The 17303-nt window shown below is 44.3% G+C and overlaps 1 protein-coding gene across 1 annotated transcript in view; it reads right to left on the bottom strand.

Annotated features, from left to right (window-relative positions):
• Positions 1-545: 545 nt before the first annotated feature.
• Positions 546-17303, bottom strand: part of ano3 (anoctamin 3) — a gene marked incomplete at its 3' end in the record, with an annotated part of 48852 nt that continues 32094 nt past the window's right edge. The window contains exons 14-22 of the mRNA XM_080761627.1: positions 11804-11840; positions 11463-11574; positions 9822-9879; positions 9528-9625; positions 6521-6678; positions 2785-2937; positions 2492-2639; positions 1939-2131; positions 546-728 (exon numbers count right to left, since the gene is read on the bottom strand). Coding sequence (XP_080617753.1) covers positions 546-728; positions 1939-2131; positions 2492-2639; positions 2785-2937; positions 6521-6678; positions 9528-9625; positions 9822-9879; positions 11463-11574; positions 11804-11840 — 1140 coding nt within the window. The remainder of the gene's footprint in view (positions 729-1938; positions 2132-2491; positions 2640-2784; positions 2938-6520; positions 6679-9527; positions 9626-9821; positions 9880-11462; positions 11575-11803; positions 11841-17303) is intronic.

Below are 17303 nucleotides of genomic sequence, written 5' to 3'. Positions count from 1 at the left end.
AATATGTTTTAGCAAATTCAATATAAACAAGGCGGAAACAGGGCGGAACAAGGCAGAAAGAGCCTGCTGGTTAGTCAGTCAGAGACCATCAGAAGGCTGACAAAGGGTGAATTCATTGGAGCGACCTGTATCCAACCGAGGGCGGACGTGTGCCCATAGAGTTATATGGACATGGGTGTTGTCATGGCGGCGTCCAGTCACGTGACTCAGGTCCTTTCCTTTCATTGACGTTCCTTGGCACCAACAACACGGAAGCGTGCCCTCCCTTGAGAGCATTCGTCCGTCCCCCCAGAGCCGGAAGAGGCGTCTACCTTTCTTATGTCTATGTGCCTCACCACATTACTAATCCCGTCCCTAACCCTAACCACACGAAAAAGCTGCGCAGTCGGAGTAATGGGATGTCGGAATTATGGGCAGTAGTCACCGCAGTAATGACGTCACCCCCCAACACTGGTGATGTGTAGACACATGTGTTTGTGCGTGCGTGCGTGCGTGCGTGCGTGCATGTGTGCGTGCGTGTGTCCATGCGCCCATGCGTGCGTGTCTTAAGGCCACTCGTGGTGGAAGCGCTGCCCGATCTTCTTCCGGGAGGTCTGCAGGTGCTCCAGCTCCGCCTCGTACATCATCTCCTGCATCAGGTACTTCTCGCGCCGCATGCGGTCACACAGGTCCTTGGGCATGTCAGGGATCAGGTAGGCGATGAACGACTTGATGCCATACACCAGGTGCTGTTGACGAAGGGAAGGGAAAATAATCAGTGTGGTGGAAAGTAGCTAAGTACACATTTACTTATAAGTACTGTACTTGTAAGATTAGAGAGAGTAAAATATAATTTTAGCGATTTTTAGCTATTTTTGACAGGTAGGCGGGGGCATTCGAACACGTGGCTAAATATGTATTTTTGTATCGTCTATTTTACAAAATTCCTCCGGTGGAAAAGAGGCCTCTGTGTCTCAGAGGAGGGATGTGGACGGTTCAGAAACCTGTCTACTCACTCTGTGTCTCAGAGGAGGGCTGTGGACGGTTCAGAAACCTGTCTACTCACTCAGGGCTGGACTGGGACAAAAATTCTGCCCGGTAATTTTCGCGAGAATTTGGCCCAGACCAGCCCACCACAACCAGCGCGCAGATAGCAGAAACTATACCGCCCACTCCGTCGAGGCACACACAAACAAACAAGCCCAGAGCCCTAATACCACAGAACAACATAAATTATACAAACCAACAGACAACTACATAACCCTTTGTTGCTCTCACAAGAATGATGCTGGCAAAAGGATTCAAGATAGAAGAGGGTTTATTTGTCACTCACTGATACAGGTACAGTGAAATTATCATGATGGCACTGGCAGAATGGCAGCACGTCCGGACCTTTCCTGGTGGCCTGCCGCCTATTGGCCTGCCTGCCTGCCTTTTTTTAAATTTATATCATGGCCTACGGTCCCACCGGGAATTTGCCCGGTACGTCCTATGTACAGTCCAGCCCTGTACTCACTCCATGTTTAGAGGTGGGCTGTGGACATTTCAGAAACCTGTCTACTCACTCTGTGTCTCAGAGGTGGGCTGTGGACGGTTCAGAAAACTGTCTACTCACTCTGTGTCTCAGAGGTGGGCTGTGGACGGTTCAGAAAACTGTCTACTCACATGTCTACTCACTCAGTTCAGAAACCTGTCTATTTACTCATTCCACATGTGAGAATGGTCCAGTAAAATTAATTAATTAACACCTGCCTGTAGAAATAAATAAAATAAATGGGGTGTGGGCAGGGAAACAAACCTATACCTTCTACGATGTCACGGAGCATCATGAAGGTAGGTAATTCTCAATGAATACTCTTAACGTTTCTCGTGTTTGGCAAAGCAGGGTTTAAGCTCTATACACAAGATTGTTCTAGTTTGACATAGATTGTGTTAAAAATGCAAACAACATGTCCAGACCTCGAAGACGATGATGAAGGCCAGCCGGGCCGCCAGGACGTGCCAGAACTGCAGCGTGAAGTCGTAGGGGGCGGGGCTCCAGGGCGGCGCCCGGTAGTCCCTGTAGCGGCAGTATCGCGAGCTGTCAGCGTAGCTGTCGTTGAGCGCCATGTCGAACACAGACAGACTGCCGTTCATGTAGCCTTGCAAACACCTGGAGACAAAAACAACAAACACGGCCATGTCGTAACCTCGCTAATATCTGGAGAAAAAAAACACAGCCATGTCGTAACCTCGCAAAGACCTGGCGACGGAAGCAGCACAGTCAACCGTCAAGACACCAATATTTGACTCATGATCAGAGCTTCCGTTGCTCCAGACTGTATGACGGAAGCATTTATATTTTACTCATGATCAGAGCTTCCGGTGCTCCAGACTGTATGACGGAAGCATTTATATTTGACCCATGATCAGAGCTTCCGTTGTATGATGGAAGAATTTGAAAATTACGAGAGGCAACAGTCTGGCAACGCGAGACTACGGCATCCCTGGCCCATGCAGGGCCCATACTCACTTCTCGCTGCGGTATCCCTTGCCCGCGCAGGGCCCGTACTTGAAGGCGTAGACAAAGCGGGGTATGTAGTCCGACGTGATCGCTATGACGAAGGCGTTGGTGATGACGGCCAGCACGCCGATGCCCTCCAGGATGCCGTGCCAGATACCTGGTGGTAACCATGACAACCAAGAGGACATTATCAGATACCTGGTGAATACATGGTGACATAAGTTGAGCCTTTTGCATATACACCTGTAAGGTCGTCAAGGCTAGGACAAGTGCTGCAGACTAAGGTAGATAGTTTAACTAACCTATATCAGTGGCTCTGGCGGGCATGGGCCTCCTCCACTGCGTGACAAACTTGTAGGCGTCCAGGCGTATCTCGATGATGTTGTTGAGCAGAGCCAGCATGGGAGCCAGGGGGAAGGCTGCCACGAAGATGGTGGTGAAACCAAACTGAAGCACTAGAGTAGAAGAGACACAGGTTTAGCTTAAAGGGACACTTTCCTGAGGTTTTTATGTGGGTCATTTGTGTTTTTAGATAGTTTAGTATTTCCAAGTGTCCATGATGTCATGGACACTGGGCTCACTTCCTTCCTGGACTACAATTCCCATAATGCTTTGGTGCACTGCTCCTCCTTGTGGATGGGGGGGAGGACTGTCTTACTGAGACAACATGTAGTCCAGGAAGGAAGTGAGACCAGTGTCCATGACATCATGGACACTTTGAAATACTAAAATATCTAAAAACACAAATCACCAACATAAACCCCCCAGGAAAGTGTTTCTTGTCTCCCAAACATCATTAAAGGAGCATTCAGTGATTTGGGTGATTTGGAAACTCCCCCGGTCTGCCCCGGTAACAAGATGTGCACATGCATGCATTACAGTGGGGGGGGGGGGGGGGGGGACGACGACACACAACAGGCCAACAGCACACACACCAAGGCCTGCCATGATTGGCAGAATACCCTCTCTATCCTGATTGGATGAAGGCTGGGCCACCTAGCCAAAAACGACACCTACGGTGTTTTGACCCCAGGGGTTAACTGGGGAACAGGGAGGAACTCCTTATATGGTCAGCCTTATATGGTCAGCACACTCTATAGTAGGGAGGATTATCACAACAAAACAAAAAAGAAGTGATATTTGAATTAAGTGAAATCACCTTTAAAATAAGATCTGTTTGCAAAAGGGGTGAAGTGGCCCTTTAAAGGACTACTTTGTTTTGTTTTTGTTTTTCAACCAAGGCATTATACAGCTTTACATCGATTGTGCATTACATTCACACAGATTTACATCGATTGTGCATTACATTCACACATTCACACACACATTCATTTCATACACCGATGGCGGATGAAACCATGCAAGGCACCAAACTGCACATCAGGAGCAATTAGGGGTTCAGAGTCTTGCTCAAGGTCACTTCGACACTAATCTGGAGGAGCTCCGGGATCGAACCGGGAACCTCACGGTTCCCATCCAGCCGCTCTACCGGCCACTCTACCCCTGAGCCAAATCTATTTATTATTGACATGACTGTTTTTGCAAGTAATGATCTGCATATGCTGTCTGGTGCCATCCAGTGGACATTTGCGGCTGTGGGGGCAAATGCTTCCGGCTAAGGTGCACTGGAGTCTGAAGAGGTGAGTTTTCAGACTACGGCCGAAGATTGGGAGTGAGTCCACATGTAAAGTGTCTTGAGACAACTCTTAATAACATTGAATTGAATCGAGTCTGCAGTTCTGATTGCAATGGGAACAAAGGCTCTTTGCCTTTCCTTTAAAGGGACACTTGACTCTTTTTGCAAAAATAATAATATGTTAATGACGTTTAGAAGATTTACAACACTTTCTTGGGGGTCTTTATTTGTGTAATATGTGGTTTTAGATACCGGTATTTTAGATGTATCAGTGAGCCCAGTGTCTCTGATGTCATCGACCCAGGGCTCACTTCCTTCCTGGACTACATTTCCCATAATGCTTTGGGTGCACTGCTCCTCCTTGTGGATAGAGGGAGGGCTGTCTTACTGAGACAACATGTAGTGCAGGAAGTAAGTGAGCCCAGTGTCCATGGCATCAGAGACAATGGGCTCACTGCTAACATCTAAAATATCTAAAACCACATATTACACACACTAGTCCTTACCCGTTCTGAATATATGAACAGCAAATATATATATAGTAAATCTTTATATATATATATATATATATAGAATATTAGTGGTCCATGACATGAAAATGTTTGAGAACCACTGCTCTGAAAGAACATTGGACAATGATGTTTGACAGTCAGCTATATTGTTGCTTATTGTAGATTTATTTTGGGATTTTCTGACTTAATCTGGCCTGTTAACATTTTCATAGACCTGGTTGCTTGTTTCCCTCTCAGTCAATGTGGCAACCCTGGTGATTGCCCAACACTGTTGTGGTTGCGTTCCTATGCTAATGTAGCTTAGCAACAGCTGTAAGCAGTAAGCTGCTGCGGTTTAAAAGTGTAAAAGTATTTTGCGCAATTTATGTCCCCGAATGTATGGATATGGATTTATGGCGCCATCGCTGCCTCTTTCTTTAGTAGAAGTGTTGACAGTTTAGCGTGCCTCTCACACGCGCGCGCACATTTAGTACATAAATCGTCTGGAAACGTCATAAGGATTGGAACCGAGAGGTGCCTTCGACGTCTGTGGACGTCCTAGCGACGTCCAAACGACACGGGGCGAGATAAGAATAATCAGAATGTATTCCTATTCTTTTTTTGGGCATTTTGCTTTTCGCCTGCCGTATGCTAACGCTCTGTGCAACTATTAGCTTGTCATTGACTCCCATGTTAGCGCGGCGGAAAGAATGACTCGTATCTCCTCATCCAGGGCGCTCTCCGTGGTGATAAATGGATTGATATGCTGGCGCTTCATTTCTGCTCCTCATCCGTCTCTCCCGCAAAATATGAACGCTTTTTGGAGCGTATATAAATATATTAAGATGATCGGAGATGCGCGCGCACACACACACACACACACACACACACACCGCCTCCTGGCCTGAGGGGGTTGGAGTGATGTAAAAACAATATTTGAACAGTGAAATACATCGGTAAAATCGGTAAAAAGTAGGCTAGGTTCATTGTGGGAGCGTGCAGATTTAGTTTTGCATGGAGAAATGTGCGCCAATAGTGTGGCTCGGTGGGAGATAGACGACAACGGCTGTGCTGTTTTATGTATTAGGAGACACACACACACGCGGCGCCAAATTGTATAGGGCACATTTTGTTGTGTTGCAGCGGTAGCTAGAGGAAGCATGCCAGTGGGGTAACGGTGAGAACGGTGGCCTGTGATGCAGGTGTCGCTAAGGGACGCAGGTGTGTGAGGGTGCGAGGTTAATGCACTAATACATTCATTATTAAGCATTAATGTGTGAAATGGGAAAAAGGGCTCTGGGAAGACCTCCATATGATTATGGTCCATGCCTGTGTGAAAAGTGGGAGTGATTCGTGCAGTTAATGATGAGATAAAGCGCTGTCAGTGACATTATTTCATTCAGACATTCGTTGAATTATTATAAGGATAAGGATAAAGACCCCCAGGAAAGTGTTCTAAACGTCATTAACATACATGTTTTTGCAAAAAGGGTGAAGTTTCCCTTTAACTACTCAACAATTAGAACCAAGAGTACTTAACCCATTCTGAACGGGAACCCCTTTTGGTGTTTTAAGCATTATGTTCTACTTTAGCTATTGAAAAATAGCAGCTATAGCTGCTGAAAAATCATGAAAATGTGGTGAAATCTTTGAATATATTCTTTCAGAGCGAACGTTTTTAACTCATAGCTTTGCTTCTTGGGAGGCCCGGGAACTACATATTCTCAGATGGGGGTCGGCGGCCAATTTCATATATTGTTGGGGGTCCTTGACATGAAAATGTTTGAGAACCACTGACATAGAAGCATTTTTCAGAAAACTGTCAGAATTTAGAAGGCATTTGTAGAATGGTCCTCAGGTCTAAATGGGTTAATGACTAATTATTGGTCAGTTGTTGGTGGTGTTGTTTACCCATCTCCAGGTACTCGTCCACGAGCCCATGGGTGTTCATGGGTTGCAGGTTCCAATCCTTGTCCCACTGGGGCAGCTGTGCCTTGCTGCTCTGCACGTTGTGGCCCACGCCCCCTCCTTTCTTCATCTTCCTCCGAGACCACCAGTTCTGCAGCAGTCTGGAGAATAATAAAACAAAAATCAAACACCTTACTGTCAACCCTAACGCTCACACACAGAGAAACCAGACCACCAGTTCTGCAGCAGTCTGGAGAAAAATAACACAAAAACAAAAATCAAACACCTTTCTGTCAACCCTAACGCTCACACACGGAGAAACCAGACCACCAGTTATGCAGCAGTCTGGAGAAAAATCAAACAAAAATCAAACACCTTCCCGTCAACCCTAACGCTCACACACAGAGAAAAACCAGACCACCAGTTCTGCAGCAGTCTGGAGAATAATAACACAAAAACAAAAATCAAACACCTTTCTGTCAACCCTAACGCTCACACACGGAGAAACCAGACCACCAGTTATGCAGCAGTCTGGAGAAAAATCTAACAAAAATCAAACACCTTCCCGTCAACCCTAACGCTCACACACACAGAGAAACCAGACCACCAGTTCTGCAGCAGTCTGGAGAATAATAAAACAAAAAATCAAACACCTTACTGTCAACCCTAACGCTCACACACAGAGAAACCAGACCACCAGTTCTGCAGCAGTCTGGAGAATAATAAGACAAAAACAAAAATCAAACACCTTTCTGTCAACCCTAACGCTCACACACGGAGAAACCAGACCACCAGTTATGCAGCAGTCTGGAGAATAATAAAACAAAAATCAAACACCTTACTGTCAACCCTAACGCTCACACACACAGAGAAACCAGACCACCAGTTATGCAGCAGTCTGGAGAAAAATAAAACAAAAATCAAACACCTTACTGTCAACCCTAACGCTCACACACACAGAGAAACCAGACCACCAGTTCCTGCGACAGTCTGGAGAATAATAAAACAAAAATCAAACACCTTACTGTCAACCCTAACGCTCACACACAGAGAAACCAGACCACCAGTTCTGCAGCAGTCTGGAGAATAATAAGACAAAAACAAAAATCAAACACCTTTCTGTCAACCCTAACACACACACACACACAGAGAAACCAGACCACCAGTTTCTGCGACAGTCTGGAGAATAATAAAACAAAAATCAAACACCTTACTGTCAACCCTAACGCTCACACACGGAGAAACCAGACCACCAGTTATGCAGCAGTCTAGAGAAAAATCAAACAAAAATCAAACACCTTCCCGTCAACCCTAACGCTCACACACACAGAGAAACCAGACCACCAGTTCTGCAGCAGTCTGGAGAATAATAAAACAAAAATCAAACACCTTACTGTCAACCCTAACGCTCACACACAGAGAAACCAGACCACCAGTTATGCAGCAGTCTGGAGAAAAATAAAACAAAAATCAAACACCTTACTGTCAACCCTAACGCTCACACACACAGAGAAACCAGACCACCAGTTCTGCAGCAGTCTGGAGAATAATAAAACAAAAATCAAACACCTTACTGTCAACCCTAACGCTCACACACAGAGAAACCAGACCACCAGTTCTGCAGCAGTCTGGAGAATAATAAAACTAAAACTAAAACCAAACACCTTCCCGTCAACCCTAACGCTCACACACAGAGAAACCAGACCACCAGTTCTGCAGCAGTCTGGAGAAAAAACACAGAGTAACTAGACCAGGGACGTGCACACATAGACATCAAAGGGGGCTTCAGCCCCTGCCCTTTTACCCGTTTGAAAAAACAACTTCCCTCTCCAGACCACGAATGCAGCATTTACTATGGTGAAAGAAATGGAAATACCAATATCCGAGAATTGCTTTTTTCTGAACTCTCCTGATCTTGAACTCAGCATTTTGCATTGAAAGAGTTTGTTTAGAGATACATGTCGGTTATAATGGCGGCGGACGGTGGGGAATCATTTCATTGACAGACCACAGGCGAGCGTTAGCTAGCGACGGGGACACTGCTGGACACTGCTGGATTTCAGTTAGACCGTTCTGCATTAACCCTAGAACACTAAACATTTTCACTCAGACAATTATATTTTTGTATTCTTTTCTCACAATGTTGCTGATGGTCTTTCAGTACCTTCATGATATCTGAGGTGGGGGTGGGTCTTTCACTATACCTTCATGATGCTCAGTGACATCATAGAAGGTAGGTATGTTTCTCTGCCCGATTCCATGTTTTTGAGTGGTGCAACCACTCCAAGGAACAGCAATGTCCGTGTCCGCCTATGTGACGTTAACCTGCACCCATGCACCTATGTGACTGTGAGCACCAGTATGACTATTATTACCAGCAGGGGCGCTGTTGTGCCAGAAACAGAGAGAGAGATAGTGCTGCACTGTTGCCTGCTAATGAGAGAGAGAGAGAGAGAGAGAGAGAGAGAGAGAGAGAGAGAGAGAGAGAGAGAGAGAGGGAGGAGGGGGGGGGGAGAAAGGGGAGTTGCACCACTCATTTCACACGGGTGTGATTTTTTTCTACAGGCAGGTGTTCGGGTGAATTTCACTCGTGTTTAGTGATAGACTGATCCCATACACCCACAATGGGTTTTTTTTTTTTTTCACTCAAGCATTCTCACATATCCCAGGAATGGTTGGACCAAAGGAGAAGTTCCCATCTCCATTTCCTTTTTTTTAGGAATATTACAAAAAATACGTTTTTCACCGATTTTGCCCCCTATGATCCCACCATGAGCAATTTGTTTCCGTTTTTTGGGTGAAAAGTCATGATGAAATATTAAAGAAGGGTACCTTCAAGTTACTTCAATATATTTTGATGAGAAATACGTTTTAATCAGGCGATCCAAGGCCAGTGAGTCCATCTGTGCCATGGCCACTTGTATCCGCAACCTTATTCTTTTCGTCATGACCCACATGCCAGCTTCATAATAATGTAACGATATGAAATGCTCATGAATGATGAACTTACGGATATCCCAGCTCCATGAAGTTGTTCCATATCTGCTTGAAGAACATTATCACTCCCATCTGCAGACACAGATCAATCAGACAGCCGCTGGGATGACACTGAGGAGAGAAATGTGTCATGATTAAATACAATTGTATCGTTTCTAAGAAGCAACCTGATAATGTATACTTTGTGGATTAGAAGTAAAAGTACTGGCAGTTGGTAACGCTCCAGTAAAGCGGAAGAACCTCTAATTTGTACTTCACTAATTAAGTACTTAAATATAAATGTTTTGGTTACTCCATCATCACTCACCTCCTCCAGTCTCCATCGATTAAACAGTTTGTTGTATTTCCCAGGCCTGCCAGCGAACCTGCACGCACACACACACACACACACACACACACACACACACACACACACACACACACACACACACACACACACACACACACACACACACACACACATAAATGGGTTAAACAAACTTAACCCATTCAGGTGTTTTGAGCATACTTTTTATACTATACTTGAACAATAGCAGATATACAAGCTCGTAGCGCGGCACATGGTGAAAATGTGGTGCAAATCCTAACGTTAACATTAAATATAATAACGTTTTTAACTCAAATCTTTACTTCTGGGGGGGGGGGGGGGGGGGTCCCTGGAACGACATATTTTCAGATGGGGGTCGGCGGACAATTACATATAATTCTGGGGGTCCTTGACATGAAATAGTTTGAGAACGACTGACATAGACGCACACACACACACACACACACACAGACACACACACACACACACACACACACACACACACACACACACACACACACACGCACACACACACACGCACACACACACACGCACACGCACACACACACACACACACACACACACACGAAATGGCCAAAATGTACAGGGTTGAAGTGGTTAATGTATGTTTATAATGATAATCAAAATAACTAGTATACAAGATTTCAAATAAATGTAGTGTAAGAGTAAAAATACAAAATGTGCCTCTGCGATGCAGTGGAGTAAAATAATTGGAAATTGGAAAAATTCATTAAAGTACAAAAATAAATAAAAATAAAATGTCTTGATTGGGTGCTACCCTGATCCTTGAGGAGGTTCTCAGGTGGTCCCCAGTTAAATGATGGAGAGTTGGTAACCAAATGATATGAAAAGAGTTGAAAACCACTGACTGACTACATGTGGAATTATGGAATAATCAATGTTCTTTCAATGCTGTACATGTGAGTATTGTTGAATTTGTAATGCCAAATAAAATCATTTATGAATGCATTCATTCATGATTCAACACATTGACTCATTTACTGGACATAAATGGTTCTCCATTTTAACGAGCATTGGTTCCAAATAAAAGGCTAGGGTTACCCCTGCATATATTAGTCTCGTTTTTGGGACAACCAGCAGTCAGCTTGTCAGCAGACCAATATAGCCCTATAGAGTTACTGTACCTTAACTCCTTGACACCCGAGAACGAGATAAACTTACCTTTGCACAGGCAGCATTTTTTGCTAACCACCGCTATAGCGTCTATGTAAAAACAGCCAAAATCCCCCGCGTGCACTCACGCACGCCGTCTTTATTAGCATTATGGCTCAAAACGGGAGGAAATAGGCATGATCGGCGTGTAATACATCATTAATCCAGCCTCCTGCTAATGAAAACAGTGATTGAAGCGCTAGTAGTCCTCGTTGGGCCTCTGCAGACCCCGCGGTCTATAGATAATATTAAAGTTTGAACAAAATCCCCCATCTCCGAACATGTTACAGATTGGTCTGGCACCCGCTACCTAAAGCTACCTACCTTATAGGTAGCACCTGCTACCTAAAGCTCTGGCCAATTCATGTCGTTTTTATATAACTTATATATCTATAGTTACGGTACCTTCCCAGGAAGAAAGAACTTGTATATATATAGTTACGGTACCTTCCCAGGAAGAAAGCGATGTAGAAAGTAGAGCTGTTCAGGTTCACAAACTGGAACAGAAACATTTTGAGAGCGAAGCTGTTCTCCCATTCTGACTCTGTGCGAGGATGCTCTGTAATATAATAATAGTAATTATTATTATTAATACTAATACTTCTGAGCTTTTAAACGGGCTCTTTACTTCCACAACATCTCATTGTGTGGCAAAATATGAAATAGCCTACAGATTCAAATGGTTAATTGAATTGTTGATAAGATACAAAAACAATTATAATAATAATAATACCAAATTATATTCAAATAATCAATAGGTAATCAACAAGTGACAGGGCAGGGCTCACCTAGGTTGGTCAGAAGATAGGCCACTTTCTCATAAACCTGACAAGAAGACGGAAGACAGAAGACAGCATTTATTAGCTTCCACAGACAGAAGACAGCATTTATGAACTTCCACAGACAGAAGACAGCATTTATTAGCTTCCACAGACAGAAGCAGCGAATGAGCTTCCACATGGGGGAAAAATAACATGATTTTTATGATCTGGTAAACATGACCCCCTGGATACTGTTATTGTTGGCGTAATAAAGCTTTGCTTTGCGGGGGAAACAGTTCCAGCGGTTACACACCGGCATTCCGACGCATCGCCATTCCGATCATTGACTTCTATTGATCGGAATGGCGGGGTTTCTCCCCTTTGGTTAAGACCCCGCCACTCCGACGATTAAACACATCGCTATTCCGAACCCTATTGATCGGAATGGCGGGGTTTCTCCACTTTGGGAAAGACCCCGCCACTCCGACCCCCCCCCCCCCCCCCCCCCCCCCCCCGCCTCCGATACGTACATCAATCCAGCCCCCCCACCACCCCACTCCGTGCATGTGCGTGGGGAGGCGGCCTTTTTTCCGTATGGTCGAGATGTCTGTCTGACGGACAGACTCTATCTCTATTATTATTATTATTATTATTATTATTATTATTATATTATTATTAGTATTATTATTAGTATTATTATTATTATACTGATGACAGAGTATGATTGCCGGACAGCGAGTCTTCTTCAATGATCGATAAGATATTATATAGCCTGCATGCTGCGTAACCTCAAAGCAGTCACGTAGGCCTACGTGTTGCCCTGCAGTGGGAATATTAAAACGCAATAATATGCTTGTCACATATATTTTATTATAAACATTGTCATCATCATCATCATCATTGTTGTCATCATATTATTATTATTTGTATTATTAGTTGTTGTTGTTGTTATATAGGCCTAGGCTATGATTCTTGTTATTGTTGTTATTTTCAATCTTCCTTGTGAATAGGCTACTAATCCAATATTTTCATGTTATCTTACTTGTGAGTAGTAGGCCTATCTAATGCGCAGCCTTAAGCCTATCTTCCACACCCGAAAGGAGTGCGAACCCGGAGTGCGAACCCGGTCTCTCTTTTAGGACTGATTCTAATGGAAAAAAGGAGGACACGATTTGAACTCTCTCTCACTCTAACAGATCACAGACACGCACTGCCCAGCTCGCTTTAAAGCCCATGACTAGAGAGAGACTTATTGCATAGCCCACTGTGGTAGAATAGTGAAGTGCATCGCTCCTTTGCAGGACTTGTCGACAACCATACAAACGTTTTTGAACAATATCCACCCATGGTGCAGACCACAAGACGTGAATGTAGCTGCATTCTGCAATGCATTATACGGCATAACTTTGCGCGGCGGCGCATAAAAAAAAAAAAAAGCTAACATTCGAATCTGTACATATGGCCTATATGTGTCGATAGCTTGTAAATCTGTTATTTTTTCCAGCATGTTAACTTAAAACATTGAAATGTGCTGGCTTGTAGAGGGTACTGTATGAATAAGCAAAATTCGTTACTTAGTAGGAACGAACAAACCAACAGCCATGCAGCTTAAAGCTGCTCAGAGAGGAATCTCAACATAAGTGGATTTCATAATGTGCAGTATAGGCCTACATGTGTCATAATAATTAGAAAATCAGTGTACACAATCTGAAGAAAACCTGGTGACTGACATTCAATATAGGTTAATAAAGATCAAATATATGGACTGTACAGTGCAGTAGCCTACACATCGCTGATACACCTTTAGGCTTATGCTGCATAATATAACAAAGGCCTACAGCAGGGATACTCAAATAGATTTACCTGTGGGCCACATTACAAAAATGGCAAGGGGCCAGGGGCCAGTAGATAAAATTACGACATTAATGATAGTTGATAACTTCTCTCTTTCAATTGCTTTATTTTCGCAAAATGTATCAAAGTACAATGTGCATGCACACAATATGTAAATAAATAAATGTGTTACATTTTCTTGCATAAACACAAAGAGCTGTTTCCATAACTGCACAAATGATTGCACATAACATGAGTAGCTGTTATAATAACATAACATGAGTAGCTCTTTGCCTGCCTGCCTGTTTGTCTGTCCATGAGTAGTTATTTGTCTGTCTGTCAATGAGTAGCTGTCTGTCTGCCTGCCTGTCCAATTGTCCATGAGTAGCTGTCTGTCTGCCTGTCTGAGTAGCTGTCTGCCTGCCTGCCTAATTGTCCATGAGTAGCTGTCTGTCTGCCTGTCTATGAGTAGCTGTCTGCCTGCCTGCCTAATTGTCCATGAGTAGCTGTCTGTCTGCCTGTCTATGAGTAGCTGTCTGCCTTCCTGCCTGTCCAATTGTCCATGAGTAGCTGTCTGTCTGTCTATGAGTAGCTGTCTGCCTGCCTGCCCAATTGTCTATGAGTAGCTGTCTGTCTGTCTATGAGTAGCTGTCTGCCTTCCTGCCTGTCCAATTGTCCATGAGTAGCTGTCTGTCTGTCTATGAGTAGCTGTCTGCCTTCCTGCCTGTCCAATTGTCCATGAGTAGCTGTCTGCCTGCCTGTCCAATTCTCCATGAGTAGCTGTCTGTCTGCCTGTCTATGAGTAGCTGTCTGACTGCCTGCCTGTCCAATTCTCCATGAGTAGCTGTCTGTCTGTCTGCCTGTCTATGAGTAGCTGTCTGCCTGCCTGCCAGCCAGCAAGTTGGTTAACAGAAAATAAATTGTTATGGCTGAGTAAAATAAAATACAATAAACACAATTTGCCTGAAAATAGATTACCCAGCTATGACCTTTTTCATGAAAAAAAATGAGTAGTGATATGGCTGACTGAGTAAAATAAAACAATCTACCTGAAAATAGATAGCTATAAGTGAAGAGCAATTTCCGCAATTTCCGCAATTTCCTCAATTTCCATTTCCGCAATTTCCATTTCCGCATTTCCATTTCCACCATTTCCGCAATTACAATTTCAGCAATTTCCATTTCCGCAATTTCCATTTCCAACTATTAATGGCAGCTGGGTTTCATCATTCAAATAAAATAGAATTCTGACCGTTTAGCTATAAAATTATGTCAGGGAATAGGGATACACAGTATATGTCTTTCATTTGCATTGCATCTCCCCCCCCCCCCAAGCTTTTATTTTCGTTCGAGTAATAGTACAACTCTAATAGTATTACTTATAATAATGTAATTAAAGATAACTTCATTCAGATTTATTTATTTTTATTTCATTTTCCAGATTTCTTTTTCTTCTTTTTTTTTTGATTTTCATTGGTGGGCCAGTCATAATGGTCCCGCGGGCCTGATGTGGCCCGCGGGCCTGAGGTTGAGTATCACTGGCCTACAGTGTGGCACATATAGGACTTCACAGAGCGCTTCCACTTTTCACCGTCTTTGGTCATCTTTTTCTTTGTTTCCCTTCTGGTGCGCAAGTCAAATTTACTATAGGCCTACCTATGTTGCAATGACGTGGTGACGTGGGCACATAATTGAAGACACACACACAGTCACACACGCAACAGATATGTCCAGCATGTAATTATGCATACAAGTTCAGTTTTGCTAAGAAGCAAAGAATTACAGCCAGTTCAGATTTTTTATATGTGTATGAGACAACATTAAACGATAGAGCCTACACTGTTCAAAAATTGACATGCAGCCTACAGTGGGAATATATGAAATTAAGTGGGCTGTCCTATCAAAGTATCAATCATAGAAGAAGGCACTTTCCCGGGTTTATTCAGCTTCTCGCTCTCTCGCTGTGCGCAAGGCAGCCACCCTTTACATAATTACATTCCTCACCGGTTCCGGAAAAAAACGGAATCTCTGTATTCCAGATGGCAGACAAAGCAAGAATAAGTAATAACAGGCGAGACAGATGTACATCATGTATAAGTTTATTTGTATTTAATAAAAGGATAGAAATATGACCTGTATTAAAAAAAAAAAAACTTTTGACTTTGACACACACACGACACGCACACATGTACGCACGAGCAAATGGAGTGAACGCCCGGAGGGTGCGGGTGTCCTGCAGGGATGCCTGGACTCATTATAGCCTACGTATGCAGTCAATTATTATTATTTTCTCTCTCGTGCGCTGTCATGTCACATGTCATCCTGACCGTGCCGTTTGCTTTCATGGACAGATGAACAGCCGAGACAGATCTTTATTTAATGTAATAAATGGTCGGATTAATAGGCCTATGCTTCGACAAATGTGAGAATTGGCACGCGCGCGCGCGCGCGCACACACACGTGCGCCTTTCCCTGTGCGTTGGCGGTGTTTAAATTCCGGAGGGGGGGGGGGTGATTGTGTAGCCTACGTTTCGGACGCCGTTTCGGAGGGTGGGGTGCTTGGTGGGGGCTGGGGGAGGCGGGGTTGTGTGTTGGGTCGGAATGGGGGTGCGTCGGAATGGGGGTGCGTCGGAATGGGGGTGTGTCGAAATGGGGGGGAGTCGGAACGGCGATGCGTCGGAATGCCGCTCTGTTCCCAGTTCCAGCAGAGAGCTCCACACTTCCCCTTTCCTGGGAAAGCGCACGGTTTCAGTTCATTCAAACTCCTCTTGTGTGTCGGCTGGTGAGACACTCCTAGCGAGACGTATAGAACGTCCCAGTCCCCTTTCATGACGACACCAGGCCCAGGAAATAATTCCCATCTTTCCTTTTAAGCGTCGTACAAAGTCAACTCGAGTTGTGACAAATCATGGCAATATGATGGACCAAACAAATAATTACAAAGAAGAAAAACAACAATAAAAAGTGTTGTAACCTGACGTTTTTCTTCTTTCTAATTATTTGTTCGGCCCAAAAGTTTTTGTTTGTTTGTCATGATTTGTCACAACTCGAGTTGGCTTTGTACGAGGCTTAAAAGGTCTTTAAATAAATATTTTTGAAATGTCTATGAGGAAAATGAACGGGGAATCATTTCCTGGGTCCTTGTAGTCGGTGGGTATACAGTCAGGCCCGGATTTACTTGGGAGAGGGTGAGCTGCAGCCCGGGGCCCTGCGACTTTTTTTTATGATGGAATTGTAAAGTATTGCAATCCAATTCAGGTGTGATTTGTGTTATGTATTATGGTTAAAACATTGAGAGCTTCGATCTGCTCTTCTGTGTTGTGTGGGGTAGCTGTGGAAAGCCTGATCCAGTCTAAAGCCTGCCTACTATCTGTGTCACACACGCACGCACACGCGCGAGCGCACACACACACACACACACACACACACACACACACACACACACACACACACACACACACACACACACACACACAGTCAGTGTCAGTCAGTCAGTCAGTCAGTCAGCCTGCCTGCCTGCCTGCCTCTCTTTTAGGGGGAGGCTATAGCCTCGATACCCAGGCTTTCATTTCGTCTGCGCGAAAAATGAAAGCCTGGAGGAACGCATTGGCTGCCTTGGTCTAGAAGTGGGAGTCAACGCTTCCGGGTGGGTGTCGCTCCAAATTATGTGACGTAGCGCTTCACTCATATAGAC

Source organism: Protomyctophum bolini, assembly GCF_963924005.1.
Source record: "Protomyctophum bolini genome assembly, chromosome: 4".
Classification (NCBI taxonomy): Eukaryota; Metazoa; Chordata; class Actinopteri; order Myctophiformes; family Myctophidae; genus Protomyctophum; species Protomyctophum bolini.
Note: the sequence above shows the minus strand (reverse complement) of the source record. Positions and strands in the feature narration are given on the sequence as shown.